The 20324-nt window shown below is 38.6% G+C and overlaps 1 protein-coding gene across 5 annotated transcripts in view; it reads left to right on the forward strand.

The window, feature by feature from the left end:
* Window positions 1-20324, forward strand: part of FBN1 (fibrillin 1) — a 143512-nt gene that overhangs the window by 61712 nt on the left and 61476 nt on the right. For all 5 annotated transcript variants that reach the window (XR_014854299.1, XM_085070587.1, XM_085070589.1 and 2 more), the window contains 9 exons: window positions 907-1065; window positions 3941-4132; window positions 5405-5545; window positions 6318-6437; window positions 9853-9978; window positions 12090-12212; window positions 16921-17043; window positions 17945-18097; window positions 19710-19763. Coding sequence is in view for 4 of the 5 variants with exons in the window: in XM_085070587.1 (XP_084926713.1) it covers window positions 907-1065; window positions 3941-4132; window positions 5405-5545; window positions 6318-6437; window positions 9853-9978; window positions 12090-12212; window positions 16921-17043; window positions 17945-18097; window positions 19710-19763 (1191 nt within the window). In the remaining variant the exon portion in view is untranslated. The remainder of the gene's footprint in view (window positions 1-906; window positions 1066-3940; window positions 4133-5404; window positions 5546-6317; window positions 6438-9852; window positions 9979-12089; window positions 12213-16920; window positions 17044-17944; window positions 18098-19709; window positions 19764-20324) is intronic.

A 20324-nucleotide genomic window follows, 5' to 3' on the forward strand; every position in this document is an offset into this window, starting at 1 on the left:
TTTCTTTTTGGAATGATGTCTGCTATTGTAAGACTATACCTGCAACTTTTTCCACTACATATTGACAGCAAGTATTTGTATATTTTAGAGACAAACTTGGTCTGGTTTATCATGCAGCATCAAATCACATCACATCACAGCTTATATTGAGTTTGACATGATGTGACATATTGTGAAACAATTCTTCAAAGCTTCAGATGGTATCACAAGATTATTTTTTATGATTTTTTAAAATCCCATCCACATTTTCTTGTCCTTGTCTAATCTGAGCTATTTCCGTGCAATGTTGTTAGAGCTGAGTATATGAAATCTGGGTACAGGGTATTCTTTGTACAACACATGCTTACCCTTTCAGACAGGAAGCCAACACATCTCCATAAAGAGCGTGATGGCACCAGTTAAAACTGTGTTGCTCTTTCATGCCTGCAAGCCTATATCTTGTCAAATCACTACATACTTCAGCTGGGGAAGCCATGACTAATGAAAAATAAACTAATGCTTTGAGAGCTGCAATGCTGTGAATTTATTGCTGTGTGTCAGTGCTTTAAAATCAAGGCTTAATTGATCTGGTACTGTATTTAATAGAGATGACACTGCAATTTTTCTTTAGCGGCACAGAAGCATATGTTGTTATATGCTGAATATATGTTTTTATTGCATTCTTGCCTCCATTAACTCATTTCTGTTTCATATTTCACTGCAGCTTTCTCACAGGAAGTGTTACACTTGAGCCCAAAGCAGTCCAAGTATTATCTAGGCTTTTCTGTTTTTCTGATTCTTGTAATGATGCAAGGGCTTCATCATCGATAATGTAAATCACTCCAGAAAAACGGGACCTTTCTCTTTTGTGAAAGTCACATTCCTCATTGGACTGATGGTTACACATCCTTTTCTTTCTCTTGGCAGACGTGCGCCCTGGATTCTGCTACTCCACCCTGAGCAATGGGCGCTGTGGCAATCAGCTGCCGCAGCCTCTGTCCAAGATGCAGTGCTGCTGTGACAGTGGCCGCTGCTGGGCTTCTGCTCCAGCCACGGCTCCAGAGATGTGCCCCATCAGATCCACTGGTAAGAGCCCACCTGAGCTCTCGTGAGCATGGCTGGACACTGAATTAGCATGGATTTTTTTTTTTTTTAGCCATAATGTTTTCATTAAAGAACTACACAGAGTGGTTGAGGCTGAAGGGCATCTTGGCAGATTGTTTAGTCCAACTCTCCTGCTCAAGCAAAGCCTCCTATGGCAGGGTGCTCAGCACCCCCAGGAGGGCAAGCAGACAGAAGGAATTATTTGTTGCTAATTAGTGTTTTGTAGTCAAGTTATTCTGGCCTTACCTAGTTCAGATTTGTTTTCAACATCCTCTTCAAGCTCAAGTTACTTCCTCTAGACCCTTCTAATACATCGCTATTCCCTCTGCATTTGCATTCTCATTGGAAAACTGTGATTTCCTTCCTTATGACAAGCTTTCTGAGGTGCTGTATATTTCCTAATATTTGACTCAGAAGATGGTTTCTCTCTGCTACCAAAATGTGCTGTTTTTTATTGCCTCCCTGTGTATTGAAATCCTTAGATAATGTATCACTTGAATTGAGAGAGGATGGTGAGCAGATTGTGAAACTAAGTATGAGGGAGTGGTGGGAAGATGATTTTGAGATTGTTTAGGACTGGAGACCTAATAAAATGCTTTAGAAAAACAGAATGCAAGAAATTTAAGAATTTATGGGAGGAGGTTAAGGGAGGTGCAGAGTTTATGGAGGAATGGGATTGCAACACTATAGCAGTGTAACTCTGAAGAAATTGTCAGCTCATGTATGGGAGTTTTTATTATTCTTGTTTTTAATCCTTTGAGTGAAACTGCGTAGTACTGGAGCAGAAATCTACAATCAGAACTCTTGGAAGACTTTGTGTTTCTGTCACTTCTTATTAATAATATTTAAACATGTTAAAAGTTCAAAACTGCCTAGAATAATGCTAAAAAAATAGTGCACTCTATTGATAACCATCTGAAATAGGAAGACAAGGAGAAATTTTTCAGTCTTAACACAGTTCTTGTTTTCTTCAAATAATTTCTAATTATTCGTATCTAACTGGTGAATAAACTGGGTGGAAAAGTAAAGTAATTTGGCCAAAGCTGCAGACTGAGACGTCATGGAGAAGGAGGTAGAACCCAGGACTTCCTGACTCATAAATCCATACAAGGTCTTCCAGATCATGGTTACATGCCACTTCTTTTTTGGTTATGCTTCTGACCTGGGATAAAAATTTAGACTATAAATTACTCTTTTTAAGTGCTGTGAAATTCTTTGAAAGGCTTTACATGTATTTAAGGTATTGCTGTCATTATTTAATCAAGTTCAGTTATTCCTTACTTAGTGTATCCTGAGAAAGCAAGACAAGGAATTTAGAGCTGTCAGTGGCCCAAAGTCTCTTCGATTCTGAAATGGAAATTTACTGCAATATAAAGAGGAGCACTAGCTGCATAATGTAACTGAGTAGTTGCATTTTCAGTGGAGGCAGCAGATCTAGTTGCTACTACAAAATAGGTTGTTTATTGCTAGAAATTACACATGGAGATTAAAGTTGCAATAAAAAGGGCTTTCACTGTATTTTTTATAACATGGCTGGAATTGTTTATGTGGAATAACAGGGTTTACCACTGACACTGTTTAAAGGCTAAAATAAAGGAACAATAGAGGGAAATGCAGTGACACATGAAACAAACTGATCACCCAACAGCATTAAATAAATGCAAAAATCATAATCAGGAAAAGAAGAACTTTAGGCTATGATATTTGTTTAACAAATCCCCTGTGATTCAGGAAGAGCTTCTAATGTGTTTTACAGGTGGAAGTAGACATGAGATGAAAGTGTTGACGGCTGAAATATCCAGCTTAGTTCTCCCAACATTTACTTTATTTTTCTGTTCTCATTTTTTATATTGTTTCAGGAATTCATTCATCTCTAGATTTCTTTCCCCCGTTATATAATTCCTCTCCCCTGTTGTGCCACAGGCTTTAAATTTTGAAGTTGAGAGGTATTGGCTGCGCAAATAGTTACTTGTGTACACACAAATTGTGAACATGAATTAGGTCAGCTGGAAATGTGGTCTTTAATTGTGATACTCTGTGTGCATTTTTTGGATCACAAGTTCCAAACCCACACTTCCCAAAGACAAAAGAGTCGTGGGCAAGAGGAAAAGTGGGGCAGTAGAGCAGATGCCACTTACAGAGATAAACAATAGGAGAACGCACCACACTCAGCATAGACTGTGCTTAGAGCAAAATAGATCATTGTCCCATCATCTGGAAAAGGATGAATTTCTGTGAATCTGACTTAGTTTCTCTTCAGCTACACTCCTTAGACTGCACCTCATTTGGTTTCTGCTTTTATTGGCAAACTTAATTTTCATGGGGAAATAGTGTTAGTGTATTCATTCTCTAATTGGTTTTGCCTCATTGCTTATATTTATATTTCTTTGTTTTAGGAGGTTAACTTTTAAGAATTCCAGTTGAAACTGGGCTTTTTTCCCTGTTCAGTATTTTTCTAACTCTGTGGCAAGCTTTCTATTAAATTAACTTGGGATCAAATCCAGAAGTCCTTCTTTAGGTAAACTTCACACTGAGTTCACCAAAGATTTTTGCTTGAAAGAAGACTAAGTAGATTAGGGTCAGGTCCCTGCCTCACTGTTCAATTTCATGTCCAGAATGTCAGTTCTGTTACCTTTTTACTGGCGGTCTACTGACAAGTAGTGTTGAGATTCTGTGGATTAATGACTCAATTCAGAGAACAAAGCTTGTTACTATGAAGAAAACATACAGGCTCACATTTTCCAGATTATTTAAAGTTTGTTATAGCTAATCTGAAACACTGCAAAAAAGGGGAGAGTTGGATTAAATGGAAAAGGCTGCATGAGTCTAAAAAAGCATTCATGTTTTCATGTTTCAGACGAGTACCGTAAATTGTGCACAATAGCTGCTATGCTGCCAGCGGTACCTGACCTTCCTCCAGTCCGTCCTGACGTCATCCCTCGTCCTGACGTCATCCCTCGTCCTGATGTCCTCCCTCCACCACTCATTCCTGGTGTTTATCCTCCTCCACATCCAGAAATCATCTATCCATCTCGGGCTCCACCACACCGTAAGAGACAAAGAAATAACCTCTCCTTGCACCATGTGCATTTAGCTTATTTAAAAACATGCATTTCTCAGGAGCAGTGTGTCCCCTTCAGCTGTTGGTATCTTTTACTTTATGTGGACAAGATAGCTATCTCATTAGTAGTGTTTTCTCTGTAAAGATAGTTTTCAAAAATTACATTCTCATCCTCTGTACTGTGGCTCATGTATTGTAGCAGTTACATGACTGTTATTTTAAGGCTGTTGCGAGCTTTGCTGCATGTCAGCACTGAGGTATGAATAGCTCTTTGACTAGGTTGTGGAAGATATTTACATTAAAGAGCTTGTCTGAGAGAAAGCAACTTCTTTCGGGTTGCTTTCCTCACTCACACTTGGCCAGGTAGAAAATGTGCTGATAAAAATACTACTCTGCAGGACACTGAGACTGACCCAGTGCACAGAAAGAATTATTTTATTGATACACATGGGTGGGTTAATTTTCTCTAGAATATGAAGGAAGCCAGAGCAGACTACCGATACAGAGCAACATAATAAAGTCATTAATCTAGCCCTTGCTCAGAGAATTTTCTACATGCCCATGTAGTCTGGAGTAGGCATGTGCCACCTGAAATCGTTTGGCATAGCCACATGCTCTTTTGCAAGTAAACAGAAGCTGATTTTGCCCATGCTCTGTGCAGATGCAAGCAGTCTCTGCTTGCAGTGGCACCAGCTGAAACTACTTACTCTTGGTTCAGCACCAAGCTGAGCTAATAAGCCTAAGAGGCAAAGTATTTTAGCTCGGGCTGACACTGCACTGACGTAGCTGCACAGCTTCTGGTCAGCTGGGAGCAGGGACAGAGCCAGCTCACGCCTGCCTGCCAAAGACAGTATAGGCATATTCCCAGGGTTATCCCTGCCTTCCTCACTGCTATCTGAGAAAGCAAAAATAATGAACCAGTCTGCCTGCTCTTTGCTAATCTAGGCTTTTAGTAGGGTCCCTGCAGTGCCACACACCCACTTTACCTCTAGGTATGAGCAGACTTGGTCCTCTTTGGCAGGACAAAAGAAGAAAAAAGAATCAGACTAGCCACAATGAAAATTTCTGTGGTTGCTAGCTGTTTTCAAACAAATCTTGAAGAGTCAAAGGGCCATTTTCTCTCTCCTATTTTACTATGTAATTCATATTACAATGGAAGGTACATGTTGACCTTTAATGGAAAATCCTGCTCAAGTTGCAGATTATCAGAAGCTATTATGATGAGCTATTAAAATATTTTTCCAACTGTTGTTATTTCAGAAATCTTGCCGGTGAACTTAACTGACTATTGCCAAACATTCCGACATCTCTGCCGTAATGGACGTTGTATTCCCACTCCTGGGAGCTACCGCTGCGAGTGCAACAAAGGATTCCAGCTGTATGGTAGAGAGGATTGCATTGGTATGTGGTCTTCTGCTGTAAATCACAGAGGGGAATTTTATTTTAAAGAAAAAACATTCTTCTCCACACAAAGTAACAACTGAATTCTTAAATAGAAGAGCCCCGCCTCCAAAAAATTCCCAGTAAAGACACTTTAAAAAACTAATTTATTTCAATGTCAAATTTATTTTTAAAACAATTTTGCCTTTAAAACAGTATTTAATAAATCTTGTAACAAAGTTGTTCAGAAGCAAGGATTTCTTATTTTACTTACCCATAACTATAAAGTGTTTATTAGTGATTGAAAATGATCTCTTTAAAATGCTACCAGCTTTTTGAGGTTGCAGTGACCTATTGTTAAAAAAACATAAATTTGGGCTTAGTAAGATTTGCAAGTCCTCTTTCAGCTCATGAATAGTGTCTTGTTGGGCTCTTGAGACCTTTAAGTTTCAAACTCAGCAAGAGCTCAGTGACAGAAACAAGGATTAGCTGTCTCTTACAGGCAAGATTTTGGTTCTGTCAAAATCTGTGTCTTCAGTGGATCTGGGAATGTGGAGATGTGGGATTAAGGCCTCTACCTTTCTCACATGCAATATCTTACTGAAAATCCCTTTTCCCCAGCTCCTGCTTATCTTAGAACATGGGATTTTTTTACTGGGATTTCAGTGGTGTCCCCTTTTCTTTCAGATTGAAGGGCATTATTTCTCCAAGTACAAAACTATAAAATACCCCTGCAGGCAAAAATAACTTTTCGCCAGTGTAACAATAAAATGATATTGTCTGTGTTCCACAGATATTGATGAATGTGAAAGGAATCCGTGCGTTGGTGGAGACTGTGTGAACACCCAGGGATCCTACATCTGCCAGTGTCGTGTTGGGTATCAGAGCACGGCGACCAGAACGGAGTGCCGAGGTAATGATCATACAGCCACATCTGTGCTGTTGTGTACATGTCAGCAGGGAAAATAGTATTTAAGGAAAATTTAAGAGATGGGTCAAATATGAGAGTTAAAAAAAAAAATCAGATATGGCAGTAAAAATTACTAACCTGCTGGAACTGGCTCTTCACAGACTGGGTTACGAGAAAAGGCATTTTGTCTTGTGCTAAAAGGCTCTTGGCACTATTTATGGCTTTGAAGTGGAAGAGACTTTTTCTTTTTTTTTTTTTTTTAATAAGACATTATTTTCTTTTGCTACTTGAAGATCTCAAGGACAATTAAACCTTCTTTGGATAAACCCTTTATGTATAAAAGACTAAGAAAGTTGGGGGGAAAGATAAGTCTTCCAGTGGGTAAATATAAGATTACACTGCCCATGTGTTGCCTCTCCTCACTGCCAGAGAAAGAACTAAACATAAATTACAGCAATGAAAACTTAGATATGGAAAAGTAGTGGAGCACTGGGAAAGTCTAGATGGGGAAACTGTAGAATCTCTGTTATAGTTGTTTTGAAGATCAGACTCAACGGTAGTCCTGATGGTCTTTATCCTGTCTTCCTATGGGAGTGGGAACCACATAACTCTTCAGCGGTCAACCAACCCTCGGTCAGGCTTTTGTCACTCCCAAATTGTTCTGGGGTAGGAATTTGACTGTAAAGGTGGATGGATACAGTCCTTTATAGTTAAATCATAATGAGAGATTTCTGGCAGAAGAATGAATGACTGCTTTGATATTCCATGAGAAATGAAGCATTTAAATAAAACAGGATATTTGAATGCTCTGAGTCACAGCTTGTCTTCATATTTTTCTTCCTGCACTGAGTGCAGGGTGCAGAGCATGCACTCAGTCTGAAGCAGAGAGTTTCTAGAAAGGCAGAAGAAAGTTATCTCTATTAGTGTGCATTTCGTTTCATCCTTTTGTGAATCAGAAAGGTACAGAAGCTTGCTCTCCAGTCCAGGAGGACATGCAGAGCCAGCACCACTGCTGCATGTTGCTGGGGAGTATTTGATCTAATTGCTGCCAAACAGCCGTGTTGCGGAAGCATCTTCATAGTTCAGCTGACTGGTGGTGAGGGAATGCTGAAGGGGAGTCTCAGCCGTGATGAATTTACTCATGAGTCATTTTTGTCACACGCTTTTAATTTGACTGATTCATTACACAAACACATGGTTGTCAGAAGCCCAGTAGCTTAATGGCATTTAAGTGTGGTCACTTAGCAGTTCCTTTGCAGTCTATGGGAACTGTGCTTGCTTGACAGCCAGAGCAGAAAATGCTGTGATGTGCAGAATCTTGGTTTTCTAAAGGAATTTTTAGGACCAGTGTAGGGAAAAGAAAAGGGCTAGTGGGGTGCATTTGGCAAAATGTACATAGAGCACTGGTGCCTGCCAAAATCAGCATTTGCTGTTGAATTACTTTGCATGACTACTTTGGATGTTGAGATTTTATTTTTTTGCATGCACAAATGTGTCTGTGCTGATGTGCTTTTGGAAATGTGTTCTTTATGTCTGCTCTTGAAAAAATGAAGTCTCCATAATGACTGCATGTTTATCTATTCCTTGCTCTGAGGTTCCAGGGGAGGTTTTTTCTGTATGATGACTTTGATTGGTGACTGATTAAACATTGTAGTCTGTATTGCACACTACTGATCCATCCATTATTACGATCCCTTATAATTATAGTAGGAGTTTGGCTGAATAAATGGAGCCATAGGTGAATAAAATTGTCACATTGTGATTGGTGATCTAAACAAAAAATGCTTAATCAACTGCAGAAAAGAGGATATTAAATGGACCTAAAAAAATGTGAAATTTTATGATGATTAGCTATGAATGTGTGGGAGTCAAAGTTTAATAGCTAAGTGCTCCCTATAATCTACTCAACATTTATGACAAAAGGTCAGGTCTTACAGGAAGATGACAGCAATTTTGGATATTTCAGTGAGATAGGTGCTTTGACTTTTTTGCAAGTTTCACTGAGGAGAAAAAAACAGTGATGTTATTTCATTTGAAAATTAGAAATGTGTCAGACTAGTGGTGGGACTCTGATCAGTTGAGTGTATGTAAAGAACAATGAGATTTAGTATTAATTTTTCAGCACATTCAGACGGTGTCAGATGCATAAAAATACAAAACCTTATGAGCTCTAAAAATTAAAAGGCCATAAAAATCTTGAGGTGCTGTGGCATTTCTGCCTGTCCTAAGGAGGAAAGCTGGTGGAATAGCTGAAGCCAGACACAGGTGCGACCAAGGGCCAGAAAAGTGGGGGGAAAAGGGACTGAGCAGAGAGGAAACTCGCGTTTATGCATTGCTGATTGATGATGCTTGTTTATCAAATGAGGTTTAACAAGCCTCTACACTTTTGCTGAAAGTGCAGGGCTGCAAGCTGCTGCTGCAGTGAGTGGTCACTGAGCAGCTTGTGCCTCTGCTGGCCTGGTTGCTTGCTTGCAAAACACTGGTTTTCAGGGGGTTCTTAGACTCTTGCCAGAGCTACCATGCTGCCAAGAAGGCAAGTACAGGTTCACAGTTTTGAGAGGCATCAGTTCCCCTGGCCTAAGCGTCCCGAGAGCAGGGGCATTTGGGAGGACACCGTGTGCTCCACTCCTTCCTGAAGTGCAGCAACGCATCTCTATGGAGGGGGCTTGAAGAAAGGCATCCCCAGGGTATTTGGGAAGTGTGGGTGCATGATAGATAGGTCTGCATGGGCTGGTTGTGATCTCTGTGAGCAGAGTCCCCTGTGTGCAGGAATCTCTGGGAGATGGTCCAGGCCTTGATGGAGAATACTGAGCAATCTGAAAAATGTCTAGACAGTCTGTCTCAGCATCTCCTCTCCCCTCCTTTGGAGGAGAGGGAGAGCTGCCAGCCTTGTGTGATATCACTATTCAGGTCCTCCAAAGCATTTGCCAAGCACCTCCTGCAGAGAGAGGGAAATGAGGATCTGATGTTTCAAATACAAAGTAAGCAGGAGAAATTCTTCTGAGGTGGGAAAGTCTTGAACTTTCCTGTTATCATACAAAGCAGCAGCAAAATACAAAGTTTCCCCCATCTTTCCTTAAGTAGTTAGGTACTGCTAAGGTAAAGTTCAGTAAAAATATTTTAATGATGAGCAAAAATGAGAAAAAAACCCAAAAGATGTGATTCATGTGATTCTTGTTTGAGAAAGCTGCAGGGTAATGTTCACTGAAATTCTTTCACAGGAACGTGGAATTTCAAGCTAATGAACATTTTCCACCCCTATAAGGTTCAGTTATGGAAGTTAAAATAAATAATTTTTCAGGTGAATATAGTTTCCATGTAGATGTAAAAACCTAAGGGAAGGGGAAATAGGAAAAATTCCTCCTTAATGTAAAAAAGAATCACCCTAATGTTATTTTTCTTTCTGGTTGGCTTTCAGACATCGACGAATGTTTACAGAATGGTCGTATATGTAATAATGGACGATGCATAAATACAGAGGGCAGTTTTCACTGTGTGTGTAATGCTGGCTTTCAAGTGGCAGTTGATGGGAAAAACTGTGAAGGTAAGACTTCTCTGAAGTAGCTCCATGTCAGTAATTATGGTTGCAAGAGGTTATTCACATCAATGAAAAAGAAAAGGACCCCTGGTGGGGGAAGGGAAGGAACAAAGAGTCAGATTTCCAAATACTTTCTGCTGTATCTGGGAGGGCAAGTAAAATGTCTTTTGCAGCCAGTTCTGGAGCCTTGGCTTGGCAATCCTCAATGGGATGTCTGTCCAGCAGGAGAAATAGCACATACCACTATCACAAAATACAGTTTCTTTGGTGGGAGTGGTACATTTTAAAACATAGCACAAGTCACATGCTGCCTGATTTTACTGTGTGTTTAGCAGCATGCTTTATGGGATCTTACTGGGTGACTAGCAATGTGGTTTATGTAGATGCAGGCTGGTCTGACCTATAAAAACAGTTTTTAACAAAAATTTGTAAACATAATTGATGTGTTCCTACCTCCCAGACCTTTAGTAAAGGGGAAGAAAAGAAGAATGTTCTTTATCATGCTTCCCAAGGTCCTTGGGAGGGTTCCCAATGATCTATTCATACGTTAAAAGAATTTCAAGCACTGTTCTTAGAAACATTTTTGGCAGAATATTATCTCAGTGATTCAGCTCAAAGACTTAATGCCAAAATTCCTGGTTGGGATAGATACACGTTTTTTTTTTAATCATAAATTATTTTTGTCTGACTTAGCCTGTAAGTAAAAAGAAAACACACTATGTCTAGAAGTGTAATTTCTGTCCAAGACAGCTGCAATATTAAGGAAAATAGCATGATTCTGAATATATTGTAATGTCATTATGATCCAGTGATTTTATGTGCTAGTAGTGATTCTGTTAATCCTTGGTAGAGGCAGACATTTTAAGACTCTGTTTTTCCTGACTCTTTTTTAGATACAGTTTAGCACCATAAGCTGCTTTTAAAATATCTTGTTATGGGAGTACATTGACTAAATATATTTGGAAATTAGACTATTCAGGAAAAACCCTCTCTTCTGATTTCTTCCTTTCCCACCAAATACCATGTGCTAATAGTAATAAAAACCAGGACATCGGCAGTCTGGTAAAACATTTTTAATTCCATTGCATGTGCTGCCAGAATGTCTGTTGCATCCACTTATGAAACAGTTTCATCTCTGGCATTGTAATGCATTCAGTTTTGTGCACACACACTAATCAGTGAAGACCATGGCATTGTGCCATACCTTAATGTAACTGTGTGTAGTTCTTTAGATGAAACTGGTAAATACTACTGATTTTTTTTTTTTTTTGGATGTAACATCCGAAACTGATTTCATCTGCGCCAGGATGAAGTAAAGACTGAGAGGATATAAAAGCTTACTCAAGTCAAGCACAGAATTCTCTGTACTTGCCTTTTTTCCTTTTTTTTTTCTTTCCCGTTGTGTGAGTAACTGTGCAGGGTTCAGACTAACAGTGTCTGAGACCTCCACCTTTTCCTATTTGAATCCTTCATGCTATCCCATTAGCTCAGAAGATTAATAATGCTTTTATGAAGCTATAATTAGTAAGTACCCTTTTGTATGGCCTGTCATGCTGAATGCAGAAAAGGGGCAGGTTTTATTTTAAATTGAAGTTGAGGATGGCAGTGCCCACAGAGTGCATACTTGAGCACAGTGCTGGGAATTCTCCCATACCATAAATCAGACTTGTCCGGAGGTTACGAAAGTTTTTACTCCAAACCCAAATGTTCACTCTTAGTAACATAAAATTGTATTTACATTCCAAACAGGATGCTGCTTCAAACCTAGCTTCCATTTAGATTAAGATTGCAAACCCTCTTTAATTATATCCTTTCTCACTTTTTGATGTGTTTTACCCACTGGAAGTTCTTACGCTGTCCAGTTTCTCATCTGTTTTTTATTCTCTTTGCTTTTTTTGGATTCATTCCTTTTTATGTTAATGATTGATTATGAAAAATGGAGTTACTGCTTTGACACATCCTCTAGGACAGTGCAGTATGTCCCATCATATGTTTCTGATTATCATTAAACCTCTGAAAACTAAGAAAAAAATTAAGGTTTGTATTTTGGATATAACCAGTAAGAGTTCTTATGCTTAAACATTTATGGGTGTTACGTCTGTTGTGTACATTTTCAGATATGGATGAATGCAGCATCAGGAACATTTGCCTCAATGGGATGTGCATCAATGAAGATGGCAGTTTTAAATGCATTTGTAAACCAGGGTTCCAGTTAGCATCTGATGGACGCTATTGCACAGGTGAGCACAAGAAGTTAGGGGCTCCTGTAACTTGAGAGTCATGTCTTTCTGGGTAGCTTCAAGAATAACCTTATTTCCTTATAGTGATCCTTGGGAACAAGAGGTGCTGGGCAGAGTTCTCACAGATATGCTTTTTTAATCAGCTGGAATTATTTGTTATTGTGCAAGACAGTACTCAGTCTTCTCCACATTATTGAGCAACCACCTAACCAGCCAGTGTGAAATATTCTTTGAACAAGGACTGCATGATCTGACCTAGTTAAACTCCGTTTTTTTGGTCTGTGGTGTCTTCTGCAGATTGGTTCCAGTATATCTCACATTTTGTGTTTGGCCTTTGAAGGTATTTTGCCTTTGGCCACTCAAACATCCTGGCTCATTGCTTTCTTTGGGTTTTCCTCCTGTTCCTATCTGGGTGTTCCTAGTCAATACAGCATCTCTGAAAAATGCCCAGCACTCCATGTGACCAAGATACAGACATGAGCACCACAGCAAGAGTGTCTTTTCCATTTGCTGCACTAGCTCAGAAATAACCCCTGTGGGAGACACTGCAGCCTCCTGGTTGCTAGTTATGTCATTAGAGTTCCCTTCAGTCCTGTCAGGAACTGGAAATTTCTTGTATATAAATTTTTGTGTTTCAACAGGTTTTACAGGCACAAAGCAGAAATCAAAATAAAGAACAAACAAGTGGTGGGCCAAGTTACTCACAGTTTTTCTTCTGAAAAATTCAAAATCTTTTAGCTGTTTGAATCAAGGCAGAAAAAGCGCTTCATTACACTTTGGCAAATTTTAAAAAATGTCACATTGCAGCATCTTGTGGATCAACAGCGAAAGTAAATGTTTGAATGATTTAGTTTTGAGAGTTACTGATGTGAAAGGTGAATTAATTTGGATCCCTTTGCTTATTGAACACTGTACCAGTCTAAGACTTTAGATCAGAATCAGGACAGTAAATAGTGTAAAACATCTGAAACTTCTGAATTTGATAACTCTTGCACTAGGTATGCAGGACAGTGCTATGCAGCCTTCAGGTGAGGGAATCAGGTAACTCTGATGAGATGATCCCATTCTGGCTTTTTATTAGGGTTACTTTGGTCAGGATGTTCCTTAGTTTCTCAGATGAACTATTGTGCATTACCATACAAGTGTCTCATAGACCTAACAGCTGTTGGCTGTGTTGGCTGCAGCCTTCACACACTTACAACAGTCACATTTATTTCCATTCTTACCTGTTTTCCATGTGGGTTGTGTGTGCTTTGCCAAAGCTTATTTTCCAGCTGGTCTGTGTTTGGGATGTCATTGAAGCGAGACTTCAATGCCCATCAGGCCATGGCACATCAGCCAGTTGTGTTCCCAGAGATCACTGGCTGCTCTCTGGGTCATTAGCAAGGGACATGACTCATGGATGCAAGCTCAGCCCAGCCCAAATGCTTGTCTTGATTTTTGCCTTGAGTATCTTTTGGTATATTTTTTTCCATATAATTTTTTTTTATTACATCAGTCTGTGCCCTGAAATGCCATCCAAGAAGATGATAACTCTACCTGACTACTTAAAACACAATGATGCTCTGTCTTGCAACCTCTGTAATGTGCCTCCTGGCTAAACAGGAGGATGGATACAGTCAAAAAGGGGTTTCTGGCCCTAGAGAAATGTTACTTCTCTGCATCACAGGAGGAATATTTGAAAATTATCCAAAATTGCAGGGAATTCAACTGATTCCTACTGAAAGTTGGAACAAATCTTACAGTAAAAAGAAGGATTTTTCCCACCGCTTTTCAGCACTTGCAGTAAATCTTGTTCTTTATGAATGAGCAGGCAGGCATTCATTACATGTTAAAATTGTCATTGGGTCAAAATCAAGCTAGATTTTGAAATCTGGACAACCAAATTACACATTTAACCTGCATCATATTTGTCTCCTTTCTTCCACTTGCCCAGAGTATCATGAAATAAAAACCAAGTCTTCAGTGTCTAGAGGAGCACAGCTCTCTCCAGTTATGTTACCAAGATTTTAAAAGACTTTAATAATATCTTTTCCTGTATATTTTGATGGTTTTCCTTGTTGAGTCTTTTCTATACATGCCAAATGTATAAAGTAAATAACTTGTGCCCTACAGAACTGCAAGTCCTGAAAACATTTGTTGACACCTCATATCCTGAATTTATTTGTCAAGTGCATGCATTAAAATCTTACACAAGCTAAAATTCTAAGCTCATGCTTGGATGTGCATGGAGTGTTTGTGCACATTGGGAATATGTGTGTACACAAACTGGATATTTCTACAGCAAACTGCCTTCCTGCCTGAGCAGTTTTGGTAAGGAATTGAACATGTGTTTTTGCCAAACTAGGGGATCAACAAAGGAAGAGTGCAACTCATTGCTTCTATAACCATCTGATTTCATGCACTCTAAGCTGAGTTTTCAGTTAGTAAGAAGGGCTTCTAAACCAATGATGGGGATAATGTAATTAACACTTAGTTCCAATAAAACTGGAATTTAAGTTATAAGTACAAGGCATGTGCTTGGCTGTCTAGTAAAAATTTCCATTTAGACTTTCTGAAATAACATGCCAAAAAAGAATGTTACACCATAGTCTTCTGTATTCACTGAAATACAAGACATGCTAAATTTATTCACCATTAGCTTCTTTAAGTGATGATTTGCTTGATTTTTCAAAACACTTACATTGGGCAGGCAGAAGTTTGAAGCATTATTTCTGTTTCATACATTGTCTCATCTGTAGATCAAACAGGAATTTCCCAAATTAGAAGCCATTGGAAGGCAATTGAAAATGTAGTTTAGTAGTCTGAGTAAATTTTTCCTGGTTAAAATTAGAGGACTTTATGTACCCAGCTAGCACTACTAAGCAAGCTAAGCAGAAAAGGCAAAACTCATTGAACAAGGAGAATTAATCCATTAAGTTGGTTTTCCAGAACTAGGCTGGGTATATTTTAAGTTGTCCAAATGGTGACTTTTACCACAGAAGACAGCAGAGCCTTCTCAAGGTTGGAAATCCAGACTTTATGCCAGTGTGTGAAACTGATTTACTCTGTAGAGTCTCAGCCCTGGTAAAAGCAGAGGCTTTTTACCCATCTTTACTAGAACCAGGTTTTCAGCTGATTGGCACCATTTTAAGTGACCCACTTTACCTTTCTAAAAAACATCTATAGCAGTCTTTCTAACAAATTTGTAAATTGGTGCAAAAGAAAAGGCATGGCACATTTCACCCTTTACTAGCTTACAAAATATTTTCTAAAAAATGAACTACAGGAAACAGGAAAGAAGTAATTTTGCCTTTCTATTTTTATAAATAACCTTAAAAAAGGAAAGTTAATGTTCTTTGTCGCTTGTAGTAGAGTCTGTCATAGGAGTTCAGTGTTGTCTACCAAAGTAACTGTCTACACCATTAAATAGAATGGGCTCGTTTAGAATCCCAACTCTGTTTTTACCTGCACTGAGTAAGGACTCAATTTAAAGCGGGAAAAGCATTTAAGATTTGTCTGAAACAGAACAAAAGATTGCAGGACGAAATAGAAATGAATTGAGCCCATGTACTTAAATATAGCTTTTATTTTAAAGTGCTGCTTGAAAAAGGAATCTTGGATCATACAAGCAGTGTTTTATGCCAAACAACACAAACTAAGTAAAACACAGAGGTGTTTCACTCTCAATTTGCCCTTTTAAGGTCAGAAAAAAGGAAATTGTCACACACACTGTCTCTTGTATATAGTATGGAGAATTGTTATGAAGTGATTATTTTATAAAGGTTATACATACTTCCAAACAGTATTTTAAACACTCCTTTTCTTTATCACTTCTAAAATGATGATATGCTTTCTGCATCTAGAGAATTATCTTACCATTATCAGGATACACAGCCTGTATAGTTTTATTACTAATTTAACATCCCTTTTTGATAGTCTAATATTATAAGGCTTCATTCCTGTATTTCATTGCTGTGGGCCTTATTGTTCAATGTGCCGTTGTTCCGCAAAGATGGTGGCTTGTGCTGGGCAATGGCTTAGGGCTCAAATCATTAACAAATTCCTTTCAAGGCTGGAATGCAGTCTGTTGAAAATTTATAAAATGGGCTATAATGGGCATCCAATAGGGAAACCCAATTGTCATGCAGATCACCAAAGAGACAGGAACTGCAGGCAGGACTGACTGGGGAGATTCAGATGTGCTCCCGGAAACTGAACCCACAGCAGCAGCAAAGGAAATTCTTTGGTGGTCCTGTGAAGGCACCTTATGGGGGGGTGAAAGATTCAATTTGCTGTTTGGACTGATTTCTTACAGCATGAATGGTTAATATGGAAAGGGAACGTCCTGTTATATACTACACAAGTCCTTTGTCTTAGCAGCCACAGTTTCCTCCTTCCTCCAATTATGATTTTGCCTGAATGACCCTTAAATCGGAATATGTACCTCTTGGGAACAAGTTAGGAAAATATAGTCCCTTTTATTCTCCAAGGAGAGCAAAATCATTTTGCTCTGTTTATTTCTCCAGAATTTGGCTTTTTTTATTGTATTTCAAATAACAAATTCATTGTTATTCCTAACAAACTCTTTACTTGAGCTACTTACCATTTACTCTTGATATTTTTCTATAGGATACATTGAAAGTAAGCTGCACAAATGCAAGTTTCAGCCAGGCATTGAACACTGTGTAATTTAACTTCTAATAAAGCTCATTCTGTTCTCCAACAGACATCAATGAGTGTGAGACAGATGGAATATGCATGAACGGGCGCTGTGTGAACACTGATGGCTCTTTCAGATGTGAATGCTTCCCTGGCCTTGCAGTAGGACTGGATGGACGTGTCTGTGTTGGTAAGACAAACTTAATGGAGTCACAATTGACCAAGGTTAAGACATTAATGCTAGACTGACAGGCAGATCAAGTTTGAATGTAGAATTTACCATTTTTTAACAGAATGGTGGGTGGTAGTTGGAGTGGATACTAATAGCTCTGTGATGTTTACTGGAATAGCCCATTTTGCTTTGTTTTTATTTCTATTTTATTTAAAAGAAAATGTGTGGGTCAAATCACAAGGTCAGGTAGACTATACAGAGTAGAGGTGACTAGTGCTGTATCAGTTTTGAGTAGGTGAGAATTGGCCCTGTTTCTGTCAATGTAAATTCTTAATTTGTCACTAAGCTTAAAGATTTAATTACTCTGTCACCTCTTTAAAAAAAAAATTAAAAACTTTCTGCCCGTTTCTGTACAAACTCAGTGTTTGATTATAAAATACTAATGTGCCTGACAGACATTTATGGGCCAGTTTTTAAAAAAAGAGAAAAGTCACACTTGGACCTGTAAACATAAACATATGAAGTCTTATGTACTGGAATAGCATTAATGACTTTTCCTTCATTTTTTTATAAGCAAAGAAAGAGCAAAGTCTTTGTCCATTTTCCCCATAGCTTCTCACTAGTTCAAGATTAAGAACTGATTGTTTGCCTAGTAGTTCACTAATGCATGCTAAGTCATTAAATGCAGTAACTATTTGTATGCCTGAATTTTTGGGAGCGTGAGGAAGAAGAATTTCCTGTCCCAAGTAGAGAGGAGGGGGGTATGGGTGGCCAAAAAGCAGAGGGAAAATAGTGAAAGATAGCTTGTTTTGACAGCTATTTAATGGTGTTTATGACACCCGAGCTACATTTAATACTTGTTATAATTTATGGCAGGATAGTTGGCTATGGCAGGATTAAGAGAGATTTCTTCCCTCAGATACACACATGCGAAGCACATGCTATGGTGGCTACAAGAGAGGACAATGTGTGAGACCATTAACGGGTGCAGTTACAAAGTCAGAGTGCTGCTGTGCCAGCACTGACTATGCCTTTGGAGAGCCTTGCCAGCCCTGCCCAGCACTAAATTCAGGTATGGCATAAATCTTCTAATTTGTGATTTCTGTTGATAAGCTATTTTTAGAAAGATAGAAGAAAGTTTTATATTAACATTGCAGCTTAAATCAGGAGATTACATTGTTGTGTAATGTGTTACATATTTTGAACAATCTTCTATTTTCTATGTTATAAGAGTACAGGAGATAATTGTAATTTACTGTTGCTTTAAAAAATATCTGGCTCCAGGTTTGTTATGCACATTAAAACAAACAGGACATTTTCAGACAACAAACTGTATTTTGGTAGATGTAGGTAACAAAAAATACAATTTTAACTCAAGTTATTAATGGAAAAAACTTGATTAATTAATAGATTCAAATCCAAATGTACACCTGCCTGTCAGATGTTTGCTGCATGCATCCTATCTCCTTCAAAGGATCTGAAGTACCTTGCCTTTGAATAATCAATGCACAAATGTCCAGAGAAGTTCCTTGTGACTACTTGAGTGTATCACTGAAATCCCTAGCAGGTGAAATTGTCTGGGACATAACTTCTCTCTGGCAAGAAAGCACTCCTAACCATTCCAATGGGCAGAAGTGTTTTAGGAAAACACTTCTTCCAACAAGACTGCTGACACAGCCCTTGCTGTGAAGCCAGTAAATGAAAGAGACCTTGGTTTTGTGGAGGTGACTGACTGCAGGGAGCTGGTTTGAAACCTAAATTTCTTAAGTGTTTCTTTTCTCTCGGCAAATTGTTGTTGCATGTAAACAAAGTATGCCATTCAATATGTAGTTCAAAAGCATGTCATACTATCATGGTATTTGCTTTGTAGGCAAAAATAATTCTACATTTATTTTTAAAATCTGTTTTAACTGATAGGGTTGTGAAAGCTTTAGGGAGACAAAACCAGTTAGAACAAATTAGGCTGATAGAGCAGATGTGAGCTCTTCAGCAGGAACTTGCTGATGATCATTTTATAACTTGGTGTGTTGTTTACAATAGCAAAACACAAGGACATTGTTAGCACAATAGGAAGGACCTATATGGCAATAATTAATGCTGAGCTGGCTCTCAGTTCATGCTACTAATTGTCCTGAACTCAAAAGAAGAACTTGAACCCAGCAGTAATTGAGACATTTGAGAAGCTTTGGCACTCAATTGGCACATATTTTAATTTAATTTTTTTAAGGATAAGATACCATTGATCTACACTATGAACTCATGAAGACACTCCTGCTAAATGGAGTTTGATATGGGGGAAATTTATAGGAAAAAATGTTCTGTTTCCTGGTCTCTTTGAACATGCACCTCGAGCAAGGACTTAGACAGACAACTTCTGGTGAATCTTGCTGTGAATATGTTATGGTTCATTTGTGTAGGAGGACCAGCATGAAGTTTATGTCTATTCTTAAATGCCACAGTTCATCATGTGAAGTTTTACTCATCCATCTTCATAAGCATATTCAGACCCTGAATCTGCTAAAATCTTCACAGGTTCAGAATACTGTAAGGTTATTAATGTTTTCAGAAGAATTGAAAGGCATGTTACTTCATTCAAATAATTAATTACCACAGTGTAAATGGTGATGCTGAAAGCAATGAGCTAAGAAAGAATATTCCAGTAAGTATTTTAATATTTTTTCCAGCTGAATATCAGGCTCTGTGCAGCAGTGGAACTGGCATGACTGCAGGAGGAAATGGTAAGATCACTTAATGTAATTCAAACTATAGCACTTTTATCTGAAAGTGTTACCTTGATATCCTTAATTTGTTAGCCGTGCTGGTGGGGATGGTGACAGAAGAGAATGGGAGAAAGGCTTAGGGTGAAATGAATGGAGCATGGCATTGAGGAATATGGCATTTCACCAGTGGACCCTCTCTGGTTTACATCATGGAGTGTATGTAAATGCCATTATAAAATAGTGACAAATTTATGAGAAGTGTCATTACCTACATGATTTTAGATGTAAATCATATTTGCATATTTCAGGTGAAATCATCCTGAAGAATAAAGCCGTATTGAACATTGAGCTTACTCATGTTTTCATCTGTCAAAATAGGCTAGAGTTTGTTTAACTGCAGAGAACAAGGAAATGATTACAATAAAAGTTTTGTAGTCATAGAGCTGTGAAACTGCAAACTCTTAAGTCAGCCAATGCTCACTAGTAGATTTGCTAGCAGTAGGTAGGGAAAAACACTCAGAAAGGAGAGATATTAATGCTTTGGCAAGTGATGCCATCTGGAAATGCTATGAATCAGGA

The sequence above is a fragment of the Lichenostomus cassidix genome, chromosome 10 (assembly GCF_008360975.1).
Source record: "Lichenostomus cassidix isolate B80296 chromosome 10, HeHo_3.0, whole genome shotgun sequence".
Taxonomy (NCBI): domain Eukaryota; kingdom Metazoa; phylum Chordata; class Aves; order Passeriformes; family Meliphagidae; genus Lichenostomus; species Lichenostomus cassidix.